Here is a 19714-nt window from a genome sequence, read left to right as displayed (position 1 = left end):
AGATAACACTATATTACAAAGATGGATGTGATAATCCACCAGCAGTGATAATCGGATGTCAGTGAAAAAAAGTAAATATGACCAAAAATCCCAAATCCTGTATGTCCAATAAGTTCTATTTGGGTATTCACATTTCAACTGCCTCATTAGTTGTAGTACCTATTAGTATTTAATTACTTCATCTTACTTGGCCAGTGTCAACCAGCAACAAATGAAAAATGTCTTATTTTTTAAAATAAGGTTAATGAGCAGAATTAGAAAACACCAATTATATTATACTCTACTTAAAAGGTTTTAGGGCTGATAAAATTATTTAAACCTGTAAGCTTTCTTCACTTGCAAACTGCAATTTGCAATTGCAAACTATACAGAAATGTACTACTTGTTGGCGAGGTCTACAAAACTATTGTACAAATGGGTGCACTACTAATTGGGTTCCTGAGGGTTTTTTCCACCAATTTGCTTCCAAACAAATTCAAAATAAAGTGTGAACACCTTTCTGCATTCAAATGACAAAGAACAGTGCCTGTCACTGCCAGGGATTTTCTGCAGAATTACAAATTGTTACCATACTAAAACCACAGTGAGGCAAAAGATGTGCAATTTCAGTGACACGTTCTAAAGGAAAAAATATTTTTAAAATTTCTATCAATGTTGACAAAAAATCTTTGTAAACTGCCCTAATATATGCATAACATGCTTAATTGTGACTACCAGTTTTCTATGACTGTTACTCTACATCTTTAATTGTTTAAATCAACAACCTACCTTATCAGCACACCTCTCCTACTGTTTAGAGTAGTCTTGACACAAAATCACTCTTTTCAGTTACATGAGTACTTACACAGCCTCCACAGAAAATATTCTAGATTAAAAATCATAACTGCAAAGGAAAAACGTGTTAAGAAAAATGAGATCATTTAAACCATCAAACTCAATTTGTTGCTTAACTGGCAACAAAGAAAACATCAAACTTACAGTACAAACATCTACTGAAATAATGAAATGCAAAGTTTTGAGGTGTTAATAAATACTTTATTGTTGACCTTAAAAAGAAAACAAGTGTTTTAGTAAAACAATTTTGAAAACCTAAATCCAGCAACTTAAAGTAATACCAGGGTGAGAAAACTACTTACAAAAACAACTTTTGTAGTGCACCTAGAGTGCACAGTTCTTCAATATTGATTAAGTTATCACAAATTCAAATTTTATTTAAGTACAGACAATGCATTTAAGACATTGAACACTATTCAGAGTAACCATGTTTGGCCATCAGCTGCAATTATTTTATGAAAAATAACTTAATTTAACCAAAAAGTAATTCCTACTTGACAGCACAGGAAAATTCACTCCCTACCAACACTGAACAAATATTAAATTATAAATCCTCCAATAACTGTCTGAATTCCATTACTAAAATAACAGTGGAATTATTTTCTATAAAAAGAAAGTAGAAAGGATGATTTATAAATCATAACATGATGGGCCTGTAAAACATCTTGGAGAGATTGAGACATTCATAAAAGGTTAATATATTGTAGTTAAACTTTTAAGGGTCTTCTGTAATGGTTTGTTTCCAATGTCAAAATCTTCTATCAAAACCCAGGCAGTAGATGTGCAAGTCCCCCTTATCATATGCAAGAGATAAGATCATGATGAGTCAGGATCCTAGCCTTTAATGGTGACCTACCCCACCAACCGTTTCAAAAAATAAATGAACAATCCATGTGATACACCTCAATTTTGTCCGTTCACTAATATCTAACCACAATGAAAAACAAAAACTTGTTTCCCAGAGTCAAATACGTTGTTCCAAGAGCTGTACAGGATTCAGCCCATGCATCACATCTGAGACCAACATGCACATATCATCATCACATCACTTCCAATAACTGCTTATCCATTTCAGAGTCACAGTGGCCCGGAGCCTATCCCGGGAAGCATATTGTGCAAGGCAGGATACACCCTGGACAGGACCCAGACCATCGCAGGACACACTCAAGAAACAAACATGCACGTACTCACACCAGGGCAAAATCTTACAGAAGCCCCCCCCAAAAAAAACTACCAGCATGTTTTTCCGGTCTATGGAGACAAAACCGGATCACCCAGAGAAAATCCATGCAGACCCAGAAAAAGCATGCAAACTCCACACAGATAGCACTGCAGAAACTGAACCCAGAGCTACAAGGCAGTAATGCTCACCACTGTGAAACCATGCCACTCACATGCATTTTTATAATTCCTGAAGAGTTTAACATAAATATACACAGTTTAATACCACATTTGTATTTGACACTTACTATCATCTCATGTTAATCTCATTTGGATCCAAACACTAATATTTTTGTCTTCTGTCCTGAATCTACCTCCCGTTTATTTCCAGGCATGTCTTCCTATATAGATATTTGAGATGCTCCATTTGAAGTTTCAATTAACTACTTCCCCCCCCCCCCATCAAAAGCATCTTAAATGCAATTTTAAAAAAACAGAGGTCTTCAATTCCATATCTACTCTTTTCCCAATGTTGCCCTCCAAATTGTATCAGCTTCTTTTAAGTTGAGGAATTATTCAATATCGTCGGGTCCAAAAGTAGAGAGCCCTTCAACCTTCATTTTATTGTCTAATTTGTGTTAATACAGTACTTACATAATGGACACAAACAAGCTCCCTGAAACACCATCTCAAGATACTCTATTGCCTACCTACACAGTGTTCTGAGTCACTAATGATGTGCATATAGCACTACAATGCAGACAGGCAAGCAAGACAAGTCTATATTTATAAATGGGAAAAAAAGTCAGAAAAGGGAGAAATTAAAGCAACATTTTCAAACCACAGAGAGCACTCTTTAGAATTAGAAAGTAGATTTCAAACACTGGTCTTGAAAGTATGAAGATTGGTATGACACTAACTGTGTGAGCAACAGAGTTAATGTAAAATTAGATAAAAAATCATTTACACAGCCCATGCAAAAACAAAATGAGGGAATTCAAACCCCATGTACTCATTTAATTGCTACAAAATGCATTTAATCATGCGTTCAATTGTAACAGTTGTCCAAGATTCATCTAGCCAGAAAATGATCATAATGACAAATTACCTCTTTACCTTGAGCACACTAGTTTGGGTCTGCTCTTCTAGTTTATAATGCTATCTTATTTATATGCTGTCTTATAATTCTGCTGCAGGTGTACACTAATACCTTTTTAAGGGCTAATCTTCACTTAAAGCTCAACATGAAAATTCAGCACAAATGTTAAATTGTTACAACTGTTTATTGTGGTCTGTGTATTTTAAAGAGGTCACAATTTTCTACCTTTTCAAGCCCCTGGACTCCCCTCTGGTGCCAGTAGGGTCACACAGATGCCTGAATGCGTTTCACCATCTGAACAATGACATGATATTATACCACAATCCAGCTTTTCTCTCGCACCATAATTTATTAAATCCTTCCACATGTTTTCTGATTATTCCCAAGCAACTCTTAATGACCTGACACATTAAACTGCCCAAGCATGTTTTTATTAGAACTAATGTTCATTTGACAATAACAGGGTATGTTTAAGGAAATGACTTCAGGTGCAGTGTTCATCTGGCACATCTGAGGCGCTGTTTGTAAATAAGCTTTTTTAATTATCTATTTAAAAAGTGTGGGCATAATATCACAGAAAGGTGCAACATAAGAGTCTAGTTAAATACTAATTAAAACAGAACTAGAACTTGTATGTTAAGAAGAAATTTCAAATAAGATTACATACCGATGCAATAGTTTAACTTTTATTGGAAACCAAAGGAAAAAAAAAAAGAGGCATTACATGTTGATGAATACATCCCCCAGTTATAACTCTAATAAAACCTAAGGATTGAAAACTTAGGGAATCTTTCATTATCCAGTCATAACCTGAAATCAAGAAGCAGTTTGTAGTAGTACCTATCAGACGATAACTAATTCAAATGGTGCTTTTTAACACTTTGACTTCAAAGCCTTATGTGTGGGAATATTAATATTAAAAAAACAGTACATGACTTTTCATATTCTTTCATGGGAGTGAACAGCTGTTTTGGTTAAAGTGGTCACATCAACATGGAAACCAAAACCTTAAATTTAAGATAAAAGCTATAATAGTGAAGAGATGCTTCTCAAAGTGAAGCAGAATGCATCAGGTGCAGTCAAGAGAACGCTGTTAACCAATTCCAAGGCAGTCTCTCTCCACTTCACCCATCTTCACACACAGGGGTTTGATAACTAGATAAGTGCGCAAAATAACATGCCTCTAAATTTGGCAATCACTTGACACTGGATTTCCCATTATAAATTGTGGGGATGGATTTGTCTGATTTTAATTTTGTGGGAGCTTTTTAATATGGGGAGTAATATAGCTACTGCATGGAATAGTGATCAATTTTACAGTTCTTGATTATCTCATCAGTCACGTTGAAGGTTCGAAACCAGATTATCGTGTTGGGCTAAATCTACAACCATCGAGAGGGTGAAAATATTCTTGGTTAATGCTCTTTTAAAGTTAATTTGCACAACTAACTACATTACAGTTACAATTTAAGTTACCACAGGGCACAGTTAAAAGTACTTCAATTATGCAGTGAATTAAATTAGCTCAAAAATGTAACTCGAAATGTGGGTGGATCAAAAAAATCAGGAGACACTTGAGGAACTAAGTTTGAGACCCGTTCTAGAAAAAGGTTTTCTAATTCGCGTCTGGATATATTTTCCTCAATATTTCTGAACATTAAAATACAGATATACAGAATAGCTGTAACATTCAGCATTAGTATGGCCTCAGCTCCATCAATCTGGGACTAGGTGTGAAAATAGGTGCTTGCGTGTAGATATTAAAAGAGCACAAGTAACAAACGCAATAGGAATAGCACTATCTTATTATATTGTAAAAGCCATTTCTTTGCTTTTCTGTTTGCCAAGGCTAATTCGAGAATCTTCAATGTACCAGATGGAATTTTCTTTATTTTTGTATTAAACCTAGATCAGGAAAAAAATGACATTTGAAATACATTCTTACCCTGGAGTCCAAATGCTATCTTCATCTCAGACCCCCACCTAGCAAGTCGACAGCATGACATGTCAGGTCAGGGCAGCCTCAAGCTCGCTTCCCTGATAGATAGTCAGGTGACAAAAGGAAGGAGTTAAAATACAAAAAGTAAATACTTACATAACTCTTGGATGTCATCTGAAAAAAGATTTTCTTATTGGTTGGTTATTAAACCAAGAGCTGGAAACGCCATGAGCTTATGAGTAGTAATCTGCATCTTTCCATATTATGCCGACTTTGAGACTTGGTTTGGCGGTGTCTTTCCGTGCCAATAATGAACAACAATTTACTCTCCAGTCGAATCTGGCTCTCCTCAAATTTGAATAAATTATTAATTAGGCAAATGAAATGAATTATTTATTATACAAATTTTAGATTTGAGAATCAAACAACATTAATCAGGATTTGAGGTCTTTAAAGTTTAACTTTCACTTTAAAATCTGCTGTAAAATGTACAGTTCACAACCAGTTCAATTCAACACGTTCCAAAAAATATACATACATATGGAAACTCTAATCAGGCTTGTACTCCAATTTCCATCTTCCATTACCTGCCATGTGAAGTATTGGAAACAGAAGGCACTAATGTCATGGTCTAAACATTTTTTGGCCTTGTTCATTCCAAATGAATTTTAAATAAGAAGGTGATTGGCTTTTTTCAGGGTGATTCATTTCATATTAAGAGCCATATTACAATTTATTGATTCAACATCCAACACGTATGCACTACATTGAAAAATATGCTTCATTTTTTTTTAAAGACTGTTAAAACACCATCTTTTCTTTTCCATTCAAAGAGAAGGGATGAGACATTATGATCACCTACTATTCAATCTCACCAAAACTCAATTAAAAAACAAAAAATGTTTGTTTTAGAATTTCCTTGTAACCTTAACAATCATCACTGCAAACTATAAAAATATATCCATGACTACATTTTCTAGCCACATCTTCACATCAGGAACTGTAAAGAAGTCAAAATGCTTTAGTTTGGGTGTAATTTTTTTTTATATTGTGATCGGAAAATTCTGAAATATACTCCCTTAGCACTTCAACATAGGAATGTTTAGTGTAAATTCAGTTTTAAAATTGTTAATGATAAAAGCTGCTCATCATATCCGAGTATCCCATAAAACCAGCAGATTAAATACCTTTAAGATGTTCTTTGACATGTAAAGCATACTTAACTTTTCAAGCCTGATCTACATAACTCAAATATGTAAATGTTTTCTTAAATTTTAATATTAAATTGTGAACGTTTGCTTGTATATGCCTGTACAATAACTGTGAACGTCAGAGTCGCTATCATGAAATAGTTATACTGCTGGAAAATGCCGTAGGGTGCAATTTTGCAAGAGGTTTTCATTAATTTTTTATTCATCAGAATGTGGAAAATGAATAGCTAATCATTCAAAGAGCAACAGCAAGAACTGCAGTACATGAGTGATCAAATAATTCCAAAATTTCTGGCAGGATTCTCCACTTGAGCAAGAAGGCTGGCATGTGGATTGTTCCAAGTAAAAGTTTTCAAAATAAGTCCGTTAACGGATAAAAGCTTCTTTGATATTCATCCCCAATGCATACTCAAAAAAGCCAAAGACCCAATGTGCACAGACTGTTTTATTGAAAATCATTAAAACAAGGCAATAAGTTTGAAATATAAAAGGAGCTTTTTATTACTAAAACAGTTAGTCGCAAAATCAATAGCCCCTTCTGAGTTTTTTGTGCTTTATGTTAGCAAATGTTACAATAAAGGGGAAATGAACTCATAGCCCTGTTTCAAAACATGGGTGTATGTCACTGCGTGACTGCAGTAAATTCAGAAATTTGATGTCAAGGTAACTCAATGAAAGAAATACAGGTGCATACTCCCAATACCTAGCTTTGCTCCTCAGTGATGTCCCTGGAACTGCACTCACGCATTCTTGACGTTCTCACAGTACTCTATTTGGACATTGAAAGTATACTTAAATTAGTATGACTATTACAAATGTGAAGCTATTAAATTTTTTACTTAAATTTCTAAATCTATGCATCTACAAAATCTGAGCTGTCAGATTTTATCAATGAACTTGAACAATATCACCAGTACATACTCACAACTCCTTTGAGATTGTGCTTACTACCACAACCCACATGAAAGGTAGTCATGAAACATCAATAACTGAAAACTGGTTTCAAATGCACACTAAAAATGGAAACAAATCAAAACATGGGGCTCAAACACACTATTGTGATGCTTTCATGTCATATTTTGTTACTGTTTAGGTTTGAAAGGACCTTTGCAAAAATGTGTAAGGGCTCTGCAGGATTCTTCATAAAAACGCTTTTCAGCACTTTAAAGTTTTTCCTCCAAAGTCAAAGTAGTCGATAAAATGTGCAAATCTTAAATAAAGCAGTGAAATAATTGTCAGTCAACACCTTCAAAAATTAGACTTGAATTTTCTATACATGATTAAACATTGACTAGCAAAACAAAGTAATCTCTAAAGCTAAACTATGTGTAGTATAGACCCCGACACAAAATGAGACATCCTGGATTTAACAATTAAAGGTCACTATGCTCAAGAGTGTTATATTATAACTGCCTTGCAATGTGTATATACAAAAAAATTTGCACAGTGTATTTAAAGAACTTCTATTATTAGGTATAAAAATCATACTTACCGTTAATGAATAAATTAACAGCTACAATTCACATGTTCAAGCCCTAGCAATTCTGGAGCTTAAGATACTAGTTTTGGAAACTACTGTCAGAATTGACAGGATCTTAGAAGTAGGTGCAAATGAAACCATTCCATTCCAGAAGATTATGTTCAAGTTCTCTTAATATTTTAAAAGAGGCACTACTGGGTCCAGCAATCTGAGCAACAGTACTGACAAACCAGTGCATACCGGCTGAAATTTCCATGTTTTGAATCTCCTGCATACTGTCAAGATCTTCAAATCAAAACTGCGCTTTAAGGCTTTAAACTTTAAGATCTATGGATTCTAGCAAATTATTCAAGGTTCTATCAGTAGCAGTAGTTTAAAAAAGCATTTCACCTTTTTGGCAAGTGTCATATAAATGTGAGCACATGACAAAATATACCTATATAACACTGGTCATCAAAAATGAAGCTATGTATACATTTTTCCTTGAGGGACAGATTGTGTGAAACATTCAGGTTAGAATTTCACTGTGGCACTGCTGTTTCTCCAATAATTAACATGATGTCTTTAAAAGTTTAATTTGCTAGTATATTAAGCATGGGCATAAGATACTAAATCAATTGCGTTCAAAAATCTATGCAGTGGTTTCACAGAACCCAAACAGCACTAATTTGGAAGAAGTTACTGTAATTTCAGGTAAACATTTATATAAGTATTACCATTCTTGGATGTGTGCAATTTGATTCATATGGCAACTGAATTAATGATTTCTGACAATGGACTTCATTCTTTAATTTACAATGACAAAAGGTGTGAATTCCACTTGAGATATAATCTTCTAAATAAAATAAATTAACTAATTTCACAATAGCTGTGACTTCCAGAATGCAATCATCTAATCTTTCAGCACTGGCATTCTCCCCCACCCCCAAAAAAATATTACTCAAGTTCTTCATTAATAGCATGTTTAAAACATGTAAAAAGTCCATATTTTAATTTCCACATGATGCAAGATACTTTTACCTCCAAGATTATAAATTTAACTTATGTTAAAATCCTATAAATAATGCACAATATCATGTAGACTCCTGTGTAAAAAAAACTGATGCTAATATCTTTCTCACAAGAATTGTTAAAAATTAAAGCAACAGATATTTGTTCATCTAGACAAGACATTAACGACCACAAGTAAAACAAAGCATATAACTGATCATCTAAATTCCATAATGGTGAATACAACCAGTTCACAGAAACTGGTAGCCAATTGATTGCCAGGTCATTAGATGAAAAATGGGTAGTCCTTCCAAGTGTTTAATGCAGACGCTGGGTGCCAATTGGATCATCAATTTTGTAGAATGTTAGTCTTCTGGTTTCCCAAACATAAAGAAGAGCCAAGAGGCTCAATATGGTAGAATCATTCTTCTCAGGCTGGGAAAATCCTTTTAACAGTAAAGACAATAGAAAGGAGTGCTTCCTATCGAACTGGAACACATGAAAATGTAACTGTCCGCCAACCTTGGAGGCGGTCTCCTCCAAGCTTCAGACGTGAAGGTCCTGACTGCAGGACATGGTGAATGTTTTTATGTTTTTGGGAGGGGGGGAGAGGGATTAAAACATCCAATGGGGAAAAAAACAAGTGAAGAAAATACTGAGCAAACCGCAGCATGTTGGGTTGTGCTTAAGGCCAACCTTAACATTCTGAAGTTTGATTCACCCTGGCATAAAGCTGCACTAACCTGCTCTTTACTTCAGTCTTTTCTTTCCCCAATAAGACACCCATCAGCAACTCAAGCCAAATTTAAGATATGATTGACTTTGGTGGATAAGCTGCATTTCAAGTGTAACTGGTTTGGGGAAGCTTCATAACTGAAGCCTTCATCTGAGGAGTAGATGGTTCTCAATGTTTTGACCAGTAAGTTACATTGCGTTTTTAAACCAATTCTTGACTAAAATCCCAAAACTGAATTTCCAAAATTAAAATGATGGAAATGACCTGCAGCCCAATAGTTCAAAACCAGAAATCTTCCAGCAATTCTGCTGCTCCATTTGATAATCACACACTACATTCAGGACTGATAACTTATTGGGATAAAGGTCACAGCATACTTAGCAATCCTCCTACTGAGCAAAACATCAAGAATGTGAAGCTAAACCCCAGAGGAAGAGAGAACTTCAGTTAGTCGTGAAGAGTTGAAACCAAGCTCACCCTTCATGAAGAACACAGCTGTGATGTGTTCCTCACTCTATCGCTGGAGCTGCCGCTTCTTCACCTGGGTAATTTGGAATAAAAGGAGAAACTTAAAAAAACAAAAAAGTTTAAAAAATCAGAACTCTACTAGGAAAAAAAAATACTCTTAGCAAAATCATGCTTCAACCCTCATAATTTTAACCCTTTGGTTTACCAGAAGGGGGGGGGGGGGTTCTCCACAATAAACTGATGCGTTGTCCACTTCGAAACGGATTCTATTCTCAGTTTGCATTGCAGTACATTAGATTATGCAGGAGAGCTCAAGGGTTTCCAAAGAAAGAAACACATTAATAAATGTACACCACCACTGGAAGCTCACCTCTATAATTAGATTCCATTTCCATGCGAGCTACGTTTTGAGAACAGAGCCCACATTGCGTACACTTAATGTAAACTGGTACAGTCTCACTTTCTACGAAGAAATTTTGGATTTACTTTAGGATCTCAGTAATGCTCTTAAGACCAAATGATTTCACTTCCTTCTCTTCAGGGTCAAACTGGTAATGATGTCGAAATACTTTCTTCAAAGTGAAGGAGTTGATTCCAAGCCTCCAGTTGATTCTCACTGTGATATTTGTAGGGTTTGTGCTTGGCAGGAAAGACCACTTCAAAATACTTAACCCATGTTCTTAATCCATTCTGGAGAGTACTAGACATCTCTGCCTTCGCATCCACACAAAAATACAAAATATAACCAAGATAAATGCTGGAAAGCAAAGGGTTAAAATCCACCTGTTTAAACAAAATTTAAGACTGAAATACTCTTTGAATAAACCAATTGAATTTATGGGCAGGTCTTTCCAACTTTGTTTATACTTTGGACAATGTTTTAGAAGAGTAGCTGTTCTGGCGCAACACACAAAAGCAATGATCATTCCTGTATACAAGTGAATTTTGAGGTGACCACTGAATACTTTGATTTAGGAGCACAATATCAGCAGTTACAAAAATGTAATTTTTTTAAACAATTTGATCACTCACATATGTAGTTTTTCCACTCAGACATGGTCCTTTGAGATGTAACCACTGAATTAAATATTTCATGACACAACTGAGTTTGAAATAGTTGATAATTGAATGATGTACGTTTGAGTTTTATTGAAATGTAACAAGAACAAGTTATAAATACAAACACATCAAAGAACAGATTGCCACGGCTCTTATGGTTTAGCCAAACCAAATTTTCTAGGGCAAATTTGAAAAACGTTTGAAGTTATAACAGTTTAAAAAACACAATTTAACCTATTGCTACAAATGCTAAACATACAATTGAACGTTACTTCCCAACACAAGAAAAATTGCAATTTTTCTTTCTTTTCTATGGATTTTTTTTCCCCCATTTCCGCAAAACAATCGAAAATAAAGCTCTAGCTTTAAGCTTTTATATACAAGCAAATTCCTATGGCAGTCTATCACAAATCTGAAGGGAAAATGTCCAGAAAAAAACATTTGCTTCCTGCAGGATACTCATGATTAAATGTCTCCTCAAACTTTTGAATGAGCGTCCACGGTTAAAATGTTAAATGTAGGCTTAAAAAAAAAGTACAAACAAAATAAAAAAAGAATAAAAGCATTTCATGTGTTTAAAGCCAGAAATGTCCCAAATAACCACAAGGAAAGCAAAAGGATAAGAAAAATCAGGAAAGGTGTATATATACACTTATCTTCAGCCGAATACATACTGCAGCCAATCGATACTTGAACGTAGATGAGGTTAAGCCAATTTGTGTGTTCATACTATTTTTTGTGTGTGAAGGATGAAGATTTAAAAGCCAATCAAAGCTGCTGCCAATCTCCATTTTTCCCCAATACCCTCTCTTTGTCTACTTCCACTGTTGCCCATAAGAATCCTGATAAAACTCCTGGTTGTCATTATTGTAACCATAGTTACCGGAATAGTCGCCACCCTGCTGCAGAGGTTGCTGGGCGATGGGTTGGGAGCCCCAATTCTGCTGGTTGTTGGTCTGGCGGCGCTTGGAATCAGGCTGGTTGTACCCATCTGCCTTCCTCTTTCCACCCACATTGCCTCCACGGTTTCCTCTGGATCCCCGAGCACCTCGGCCCCTCTGCTGTTGGGACGGACCTCCTCTGCCACCTCGAGCACCCCTAGGTGCTCCCAAAGGTGCACCCCGCTGGGTGTAGCCAACTCTTCCTCTGGGTGGTGGGGCTCCTCTGCCCCTTGGTGGAGGAGGAGCACCTCTGCTGACACGGCTGCCTCTTCCTCTCATAGCATAGCCATCATCGTAACCATAGTAAGGATCTTCATAGCCACCTCGATAGTCATGGTAGTCATAGCCATAGTAATCATCATAGTACTCCTCATAGCCATAGTAATCTGGAGGATACACATATCCACCCCTGCCTCCTCGTCCCCTGCCTCTGACAGGTGGAGGCATTCGTGGTGGAGGGTAATAGTAATAATCGTCATACCTAGAAAAATCAAGAGGGTACAGGTTACATGAGACCCGACAGCTTCTGAAGTTAGAAAAACAAAGCTTATTGATACAAAATGAAATGAACACCAGATTAGCAAATGATCTTTGAATCATAAAACCATCTTCAGAATGCTTTCCTGGAACATATCCAGGCTAAAACACCCATCCATCATAGGGCAAACAATTAAGCACAGAGGAACAAGTTAAGAAATCCCACTTAAGAGGTCACTTGTTTAGCATGTAGTTGCTAATTGATCCAAGGATCTCATCCAGCCATTACTTGAAAGAAGCCAGGGAACCAATTTTAACAACATAGCAAGGCAGTATGTTGCATATTCCCACAACCCTTTAAATAACAAATGCCTCCTGTTCTCAGTTTTTAATGCACAAAGCTTTAATTTGTATCCTTTGGTTCACGTTTCACTTTATTCTGTACAGGTCCACTGGCCTGACTCTGTCATTGTCTTTTAGTTTGAATACTTAAATATCAAGTCCTTCATAGTGTTTTCTGATCAAGACTAGAAAGGTTCAGTTTAAGTTAGTTAGTATAGGATATTCAATTAAGCCCCTTATTCTAGCCATCATATCTGTGGAAGGCGAGAGGAAAACTGCATGGGGAAAGCCCATGTGAACACAGAAAGTACATGCAAACTGCCTTTACAAACAAAATGCATTGTCAACTGCATACACTAGACTAAAACCCTTACCCTGTATTTCTAGTAGTCTGTCTGGCAGCTTGACGTTCTTTGCGTTTCTTATCGGGGGGTTTTGCAAGAACTATTTCAATCTCTTCTCCCTCAAGCTCCTTTCCGTTCATCTCTTGCATTGCCTAGAGTGGAATATGGAAATAAAATGTATTTTTATAACCACTAAGGAAAAGCACTTCACAGTGCGGATATTTCATATTTAATCATTATTATTGGAAGACTTGAGAAGTTGAAAAACGTCCATATCGGAAATACAAACCGTCAGTAGCATCATCAAGACCAGGGCCAATAGGCCTCTACACTCACCTTGACTGCTGCATCCCGATCTTCAAAGTGAACGAAAGCATAATCTTTAAGCTTCTTCACTCGCTCCAATTTCCCAAACTGAGAGAATGTTTTCTCCAAAAGCTCCTCAGTCACAGGAGTAGCGAGGTTCCTCACAAACAGCACCTTAACCTGTTAAAGTGAAATGGAAAAAAAAAGTTAGACATCACCTAGCAGATACTAGATCACAGCTGGGACACAGTTGTTTGTATATATATACACACAAGCACACCAGAAAAAGATAAACTGGAGCTTTCCAATTTTTAATGTAAACAACAATTTTCCATGTTTAAGCAATATATTGAACAGAACCCTACTGAGGTGTTTTTTTTAACATGTAGCAATCAATTTATGTGCCATGGTTCCATTTCACTTCACAACACCTTGTTGAACAATACTCGTTTTCTTCTTTACAATATGCCCTATTTACAGTAATTAGAACAAATCATAAAGTTGCTGTAAGACATCAAGAATTAAAAAAAACAACTCACTGTTAATATTCTATTATCATACCTTTGCCATCACCTCTGGGTCAGGCTCCTCTACAGGATCAGCCCACTCCACAGTGACTGGGTTGCCCCACACTTTGACTTTGCCACTCATCAGCCTGCGCCTGGCTTGGGCTGCAGATTTGTGGTCCTCATACTCCAGAAAACAGAAACCCCTGTTTTTCTTTTTATCATCAGGCTGATGGTACAAAATCACTTCCATAAGGCCCTCTGGAAGATGCAGAAGGGAGAATGTCAAAACTTTACACATGTACTTGCAACAAAGTACGACAACATTAAAGTTCAAGAACCATCTGTGGTATGATCTATAAGAGTGCCTAGTATTCACATTTAATTACACATTGTTAGTAAATGAAAATTCGATGTCCACAGCCTACCTGCAAGGAGACATCAGGTCACTTACTTCAATAAGTGCCGTTTCACAATTGAAAACAAAAGCTACCTACTACTTTTAAACAAGATACTATACTATTATCACCCAACTGTTTACCTGCTGAGATTAAGTGATTCTTAGAAGCAGCGATACAAAACATTTAACATATACATAACTCCATTACTCCAGTTCTCAACTAGAATTACATTATCCAATGTGAAAAAAGTAAATGACTTTGTATACGACAGTGAAATATAAGAAGAGGACTATTTTTCCTCTAACCTGTGACTTTGCTGAAATCTTCCAAGATACTTTCCCTGGTCTTGTTCTTTGGAATTGATCCAACAAACAGTCGATTGTTTGCAACAGAGATGCAGACACCAAGGTATTTACCAGACCGGATTTCATAGTTATCACACTAAAAACAAAAGGTTCAAGAAAAGAAAATTTCCCAAGGTTAAGTGCTTAACAGCGCAATATCGATAACAATATTTTAAACATTCTGTTAATCACCTGAAAACAAAACCAGAGACATTATAACAAGGACCTTAAACAATTTTTACTTAATAAAAGCGCCAGCCTTGGCTTGAATGAAAAATTTCTTACGAGTTTGACAGCCTCTTGTGCAGCTTCCTTGTTGCAGAAAGTGATGAAAGCATATCCTCGGTTCTGACCGGATAAGGGGTCCATCATCAACCGCAGATCCCAGATTGGGCCAGCTTTCTCAAAAAGAGGAACCAACTCGTCCTCATACAAATCTCTTGGGATCTTTCCCACAAACACCTGCACGGTTTAAAAAAATAAATCAATTCTACAGCCCAAGGAACACAATTTTAAATCCACGATTAAGGACTCAGTTGAAATTGATGTAGTGACAGATTATTAAAGGCATATTTAAAATTACCAATGGAAAACGGTTTTAGATCTCAGGGTCATTTCAAATTCTAAATTACAACTAAATTGATATGCATGAATGTGCTCTTTCTAATAGGTCTTCCAGACCAAAGGAAAGAAAACCTGGAATAAAAAAAAGAACTGAAAGACTGAAGATCCAATTTCTTAATTTTGGTGAACCCTGACCATCCTTTGTTTAAGATGTTCTGCCAAACAGCATAAAAAGGCAGTACTAGCCTCTGTTCCCACTCCTGGCTGTGGTCCCGAATAAACTGATTCAGGTGGAGGGCCCCCATACTTCCTCTGCCCTGTGGTCACATCCAAAGTATACCCTGTCCTCTCCAGCAGAGCCTGCAAAGTAAAGGAAATACAATCAGAATTGTTTATATTCAAAAGGCATCACTGATATTGACACTAAAAGGATGTGCTTTTAGCGGGCGTAAAAAAACATTATACGTAGTTCACCACTTCCAGGGGACAGTAAAATAATTCCACACAAAAGGTTATTGCAAATAACTAACAAAAGGTACATCAGTCGAGGACATCAAACTTTACACATCTCACTCAGTTATAAACCTCACTGCTGCAAAAGGCAATTTGTCTATTGTCCTCTGCTGATCAGTGTTCAATGGGTTTAATAATTTTCCACAACAATACAAAACCTGTTTTTAGTCATAAATAGGTTAGATCTTTGAATTGTTTTTGAAAAGTGATTTGTATCTTTCTGACAAATTTGCAGAATCCATACATATGTACTGTAATTGCAATTTACGTTTGTTAACACACAACTTTTACAACAGTATTTAAAAACTCCATCTATAATCAACAGCTCTAAAAACACTTATGAAAGGCCTTCAGAACAGCCGAATGTCACTCTCAAGCAATGGGCTACATGGTCTGAACACCATAGCAAGCTTCCTTAAGACAATTCAGACAAACTGGCAAATCTGAAACCAAACTCTACTGAATGTTCTAACATATTTAAATAATAAACTGATCCATTCCATATGTTTTTACAAATACTCTACCTTAATCTTAGATTCATCTGGCCCCTTTGTAGATTCTTGTACCTTGCTTCCTTGCTTCTCTCGCTGTCTGTAGGTTTTCATTACTCCACATAAAAATGCACTTTTGTTCTGAAACAGAAGGCAGAAAAATTAATTTAAGCAAAGGAAGAGCACTAAGACAATGGAAGGTAGGGATGGGATGGGAGGGGGGGTTCCAAATGCTTGCTAATAATGAATATAACTATTTTAAAAAGCAAAATCACTCTACCTCTCGAGAAAAGAAAAACAAACATGATTGCTTTAATGAATATAATCACAGTTAATTCAAAAATAGGGGAGCTATAGGACATGCACTCACCTGTACATGAGACAAGTCACTTTCTTTAAACTGCTGCAGAACGGAGAGAGCACCTTCTTCATTGAATTCTCGTAAGGCATCAATGGCCCTCTCGTCCAGATCTGCGTATGCCACCAAACCTGTAATTTGCGGTGTTTAAGTCATGGCACTCTCACCAACTGCTAACACCAGACATTCTTCCAGGGACCACAAACTTTCCTTCATACCGTGTCCCTGCTGAACACACTACCAGTGTCACTGAATCCTTCCACTTGATCGATTAACTTATTACTTCCTAAGACGTCAAAGGAGCTACAACATCCTGCCCCACATAACCACCCTTGAGAAAGATGGAGGTAAGAGGGCAAAGGTGAAACATTTTGCCATTTTGTTTTTCTTAAAACAAAATTAAGAATGAAACACTAAGCACACAGCAGGTGAGGAATAAATGGGAACCGGCACATACCTGTTTGGAAGATATTGTCCAACCTTTCTGCTACTTTCTGTGGTAATCCAGCATCTATGAGAGTCTGGTAGTTTTCTGTGTGGGTTACATTTGAGGTGTCCATTGGCTCGTCCTCCTCCTTAACCTGGGCAGAGTTACCATTCACCTCAGCAGCCATTTCTCCTACTGTAACTGAAGAAGGAAATTAACCCGATGAGCAATTTTAAACTTTCATGCACATCAATAACATCCGAAACCGTCATCCGACATTTTCAGAGACATTCTCTAGTAGATGTACGGTAACACTACATTCAATGACCAGATCAATATTCTAAAAGGTAAAAATGAGAAACGGATGCAGAAAGGCCTCAAAACCTCAAAAGAGGCAATAAAGTTGAGTCAAACACACCGTGTCCAAATACTCTCTAGACAAACTTTGAAAAGCGTGCTTGCACTTCATATAGAATTACAAATGTCAAAACTGTCAAATTCTTTATAGTTCTCTGCGAACATTATGCAAGTCTATTAATGTTGTAATGTGGAGAAATATCAATGTTAGCAGGAGTTCTATACAACTCTTCCATTACAAAACGGTTTTTTCCCCGAAAATCTTTCACTACCGACTCTTAACAACAGTTTTTTTAAATTAAAACGTAAAATCCAACAATAACTGTAGCATATACTATTTCTATAGAATTAAGGGTCACTGATCCAAATAATTTCTCAGTGGCATCTGTGGGGTAAAATTAATTAAGATAAACATTCAGAATGCATCTTATTCTCGTTGTATTGGTTAATGCTTAACATATTGCACACAACGTTCAAGAAAAGAATCCCTGTTTACTGACTAAAGAAATTGATCTTAATCAGCTTTGCGTGCCGGTTTTCCAGACCATGCTCTCTACAAATCCAAGCGATGCTGGCGATGGCGTGACGGATCAACCGCACACAGCAAAACTGGGCAACTGGGCCGACAAAAAATGTATTTAAAAAGTCAGCGACAGCGGAGCTACACGAAACACAAGCGGGGTGGCTAAATGGATCTCACTGCTGAGGCATACGTTTTGAAAAAAATGGAGGGACTCCAGCAGATCTCGTCTTTTCTTGAGGGGAAAAAAAAAAAGCATTTCTGCCTAATCCGCTGGGAGCGGGCAAAACTGCCAATGGAAAATCGTACTGATCTAACCCAAGCCGCCGCCGAAAAAATCCCTAGGCTAATATGGAATATGGAAGGCATTTTAGGCAATATACTACACGAATTTGAAAAATTACAGCGTATAGTAATTTGCAATTAGCATTAGCTAGATCAAGTTCTTGTTTACCAGAGCTTTTCTCTTTTTGTGTGCTGCAAAAAAAAAAACGCCAACCCGAACGCAGTAAGTTACAAGACCCAAGATACGGCAAAATACCAAAGAAAATCGGCAATAATTTTGCAAGCAGGAAGCCTGCGCCCGGTTGATGTTTTGTTGGAATTTTCCGACGGGGACCTGCGGGTTTAAACAATGGTTTCTGTGTAAATTAATACCAGCAGTTGGGACTGCACACACGGCCGAAGACAAAAAATCCGTTCCGCCCCCTTTGGTGCACAAATTTCAGACAGGCCTACAAGAACGCGAAGCTCCGAAACCCCTTATTGCGATTACGTATTCTTCTGTTGCATACGAAATGATGCCTAAAGATCCTTCTGCGCCTACCCTGGATTTAAATCTGGGTTTATTTTACTCTCAAAGACGCTTAAAAAAAAAAACGAGCCCACCTCAGAGGGCCTAAATAAAACCCTTCCAAAGCAGAGACCATCCCCCCCCCCCCCAGCCCGAGAAAAACACATCCGACCGGCTGAAACTTACCGCTCCTTTAAAGCAAGAATTCCGAAACTGCAGCTACCCGCAACTGTCTGCGGCCTTTTTTTTAAAAAAAAAAAACGTGTCTTTAAAAAAATACTGAGACGCTGTTGTATTTTAAATCTGTCTGTGTTCGAGGAAGGGTTTATAAATCTGCCCACGGGAGAAGACTTAAGACAGACCAATGCTCGTCCACGGCACTTCCTCGCGGTCAACCCGACCCTGTCTAGGGGAGCGCGCACGCCACTTTGCCACGGGGTCTCCCAGCGCACTCTCCAGGGCCGCCGCGAAGGGGAAGAAAGCGCCAATCAGAGAAGCGAAACGGGGAGACTGGCGTGAGCGGCGGACCAATGAGAGCGAAAGGAGCAGCAGGCTGCAGCCCTGCTAGCTGGAAACAGAAGCAGCTGCGGGCGCTTTGCAGCAGAGTACGAGTCTACAGAAAGAATCCGATCCCGACACCTCCAGTGACAATGGAAAATTACAGGAGCAGTGCCTAGGCACGGGGTACATGCAGCACAACCGAGGCTATCACGGCATGGTGATGTAGACCCGAGTCATTTTCAGAAACACAAAATAAGACGACGCACTGCCTTGAACTCTGTACAGCTGTAGGCATTTTACGCGGTAGTTCTCTCTTGCTCTCGATATTAAGTCTGTTTCGGACGATGATGTTATTTTTGAGTTGCTTGCTTCGAAATCTCAGCAGGCTGTAATAGGGAATCGTTTAACCCGAACTACGTTAAGAAAAGACAGGGTGCAAATGCTTATATCCTTTCTTTTCATGTCGTTGTACCAGCACAGGTTCTGCAATATTAGTAATCTTTTTGATCTTCGTAAATTCCCGTATCGCTAGTACCTGGGCTGAACGGGCTA

The 19714-nt window shown here is 37.4% G+C and overlaps 1 protein-coding gene across 4 annotated transcripts; it reads right to left on the bottom strand.

The window, feature by feature from the left end:
* Positions 1 to 1013: 1013 nt before the first annotated feature.
* Positions 1014 to 19095, bottom strand: hnrnpr (heterogeneous nuclear ribonucleoprotein R). 4 transcript variants are annotated; one of them, XR_016094102.1, is made up of 14 exons: positions 18848 to 19095; positions 17022 to 17192; positions 16577 to 16695; positions 16240 to 16347; positions 15449 to 15562; positions 14924 to 15100; positions 14600 to 14735; positions 13949 to 14154; positions 13418 to 13567; positions 13112 to 13233; positions 11861 to 12399; positions 9928 to 9991; positions 6948 to 7013; positions 1014 to 5131 (listed from the first exon to the last, which is right to left on the bottom strand). XR_016094102.1 is itself a non-coding variant. In XM_088931746.1 (13 exons), the coding sequence occupies exons 2-12, from the start codon at positions 17176 to 17178 to the stop codon at positions 9960 to 9962; spliced, it is 1860 nt and encodes a 619-aa protein (XP_088787872.1). In that variant the 5' UTR covers positions 17179 to 17192; positions 18848 to 19095; the 3' UTR covers positions 1014 to 5131; positions 9928 to 9959. The 4 variants fall into 4 exon arrangements, 3 of the variants coding, with proteins under 3 accessions (XP_088787872.1, XP_088787873.1, XP_088787871.1); XM_088931746.1 differs by lacking the exon at positions 6948 to 7013; XM_088931747.1 differs by lacking the exons at positions 6948 to 7013; positions 9928 to 9991 and having other exon boundaries at positions 3506 to 5131.
* Positions 19096 to 19714: the final 619 nt, after the last annotated feature.

The sequence above is a fragment of the Atractosteus spatula genome, chromosome 14, assembly GCF_055471065.1.
Source record: "Atractosteus spatula isolate fAtrSpa1 chromosome 14, fAtrSpa1.hap1, whole genome shotgun sequence".
In the NCBI taxonomy this organism is placed as follows: Eukaryota; Metazoa; Chordata; class Actinopteri; order Semionotiformes; family Lepisosteidae; genus Atractosteus; species Atractosteus spatula.
This window is presented reverse-complemented; position numbering and strand designations above follow the sequence as displayed.

Coding starts and splice junctions, on each gene's coding strand:
- hnrnpr (XM_088931745.1), bottom strand. CDS start 17,178: ATGGCTGCTGAGGTGAATGGTAACTCTGCCCAGGTTAAGGAGGAGGAC. Junction 16,696..17,021: donor GGACAATATCTTCCAAACAG/GTATGTGCCGGT, acceptor CGCAAATTACAG/GTTTGGTGGCATACGCAGAT. Junction 15,101..15,448: donor AGCCAGGAGTGGGAACAGAG/GCTAGTACTGCC, acceptor TAAACCGTGCAG/GTGTTTGTGGGAAAGATCCC.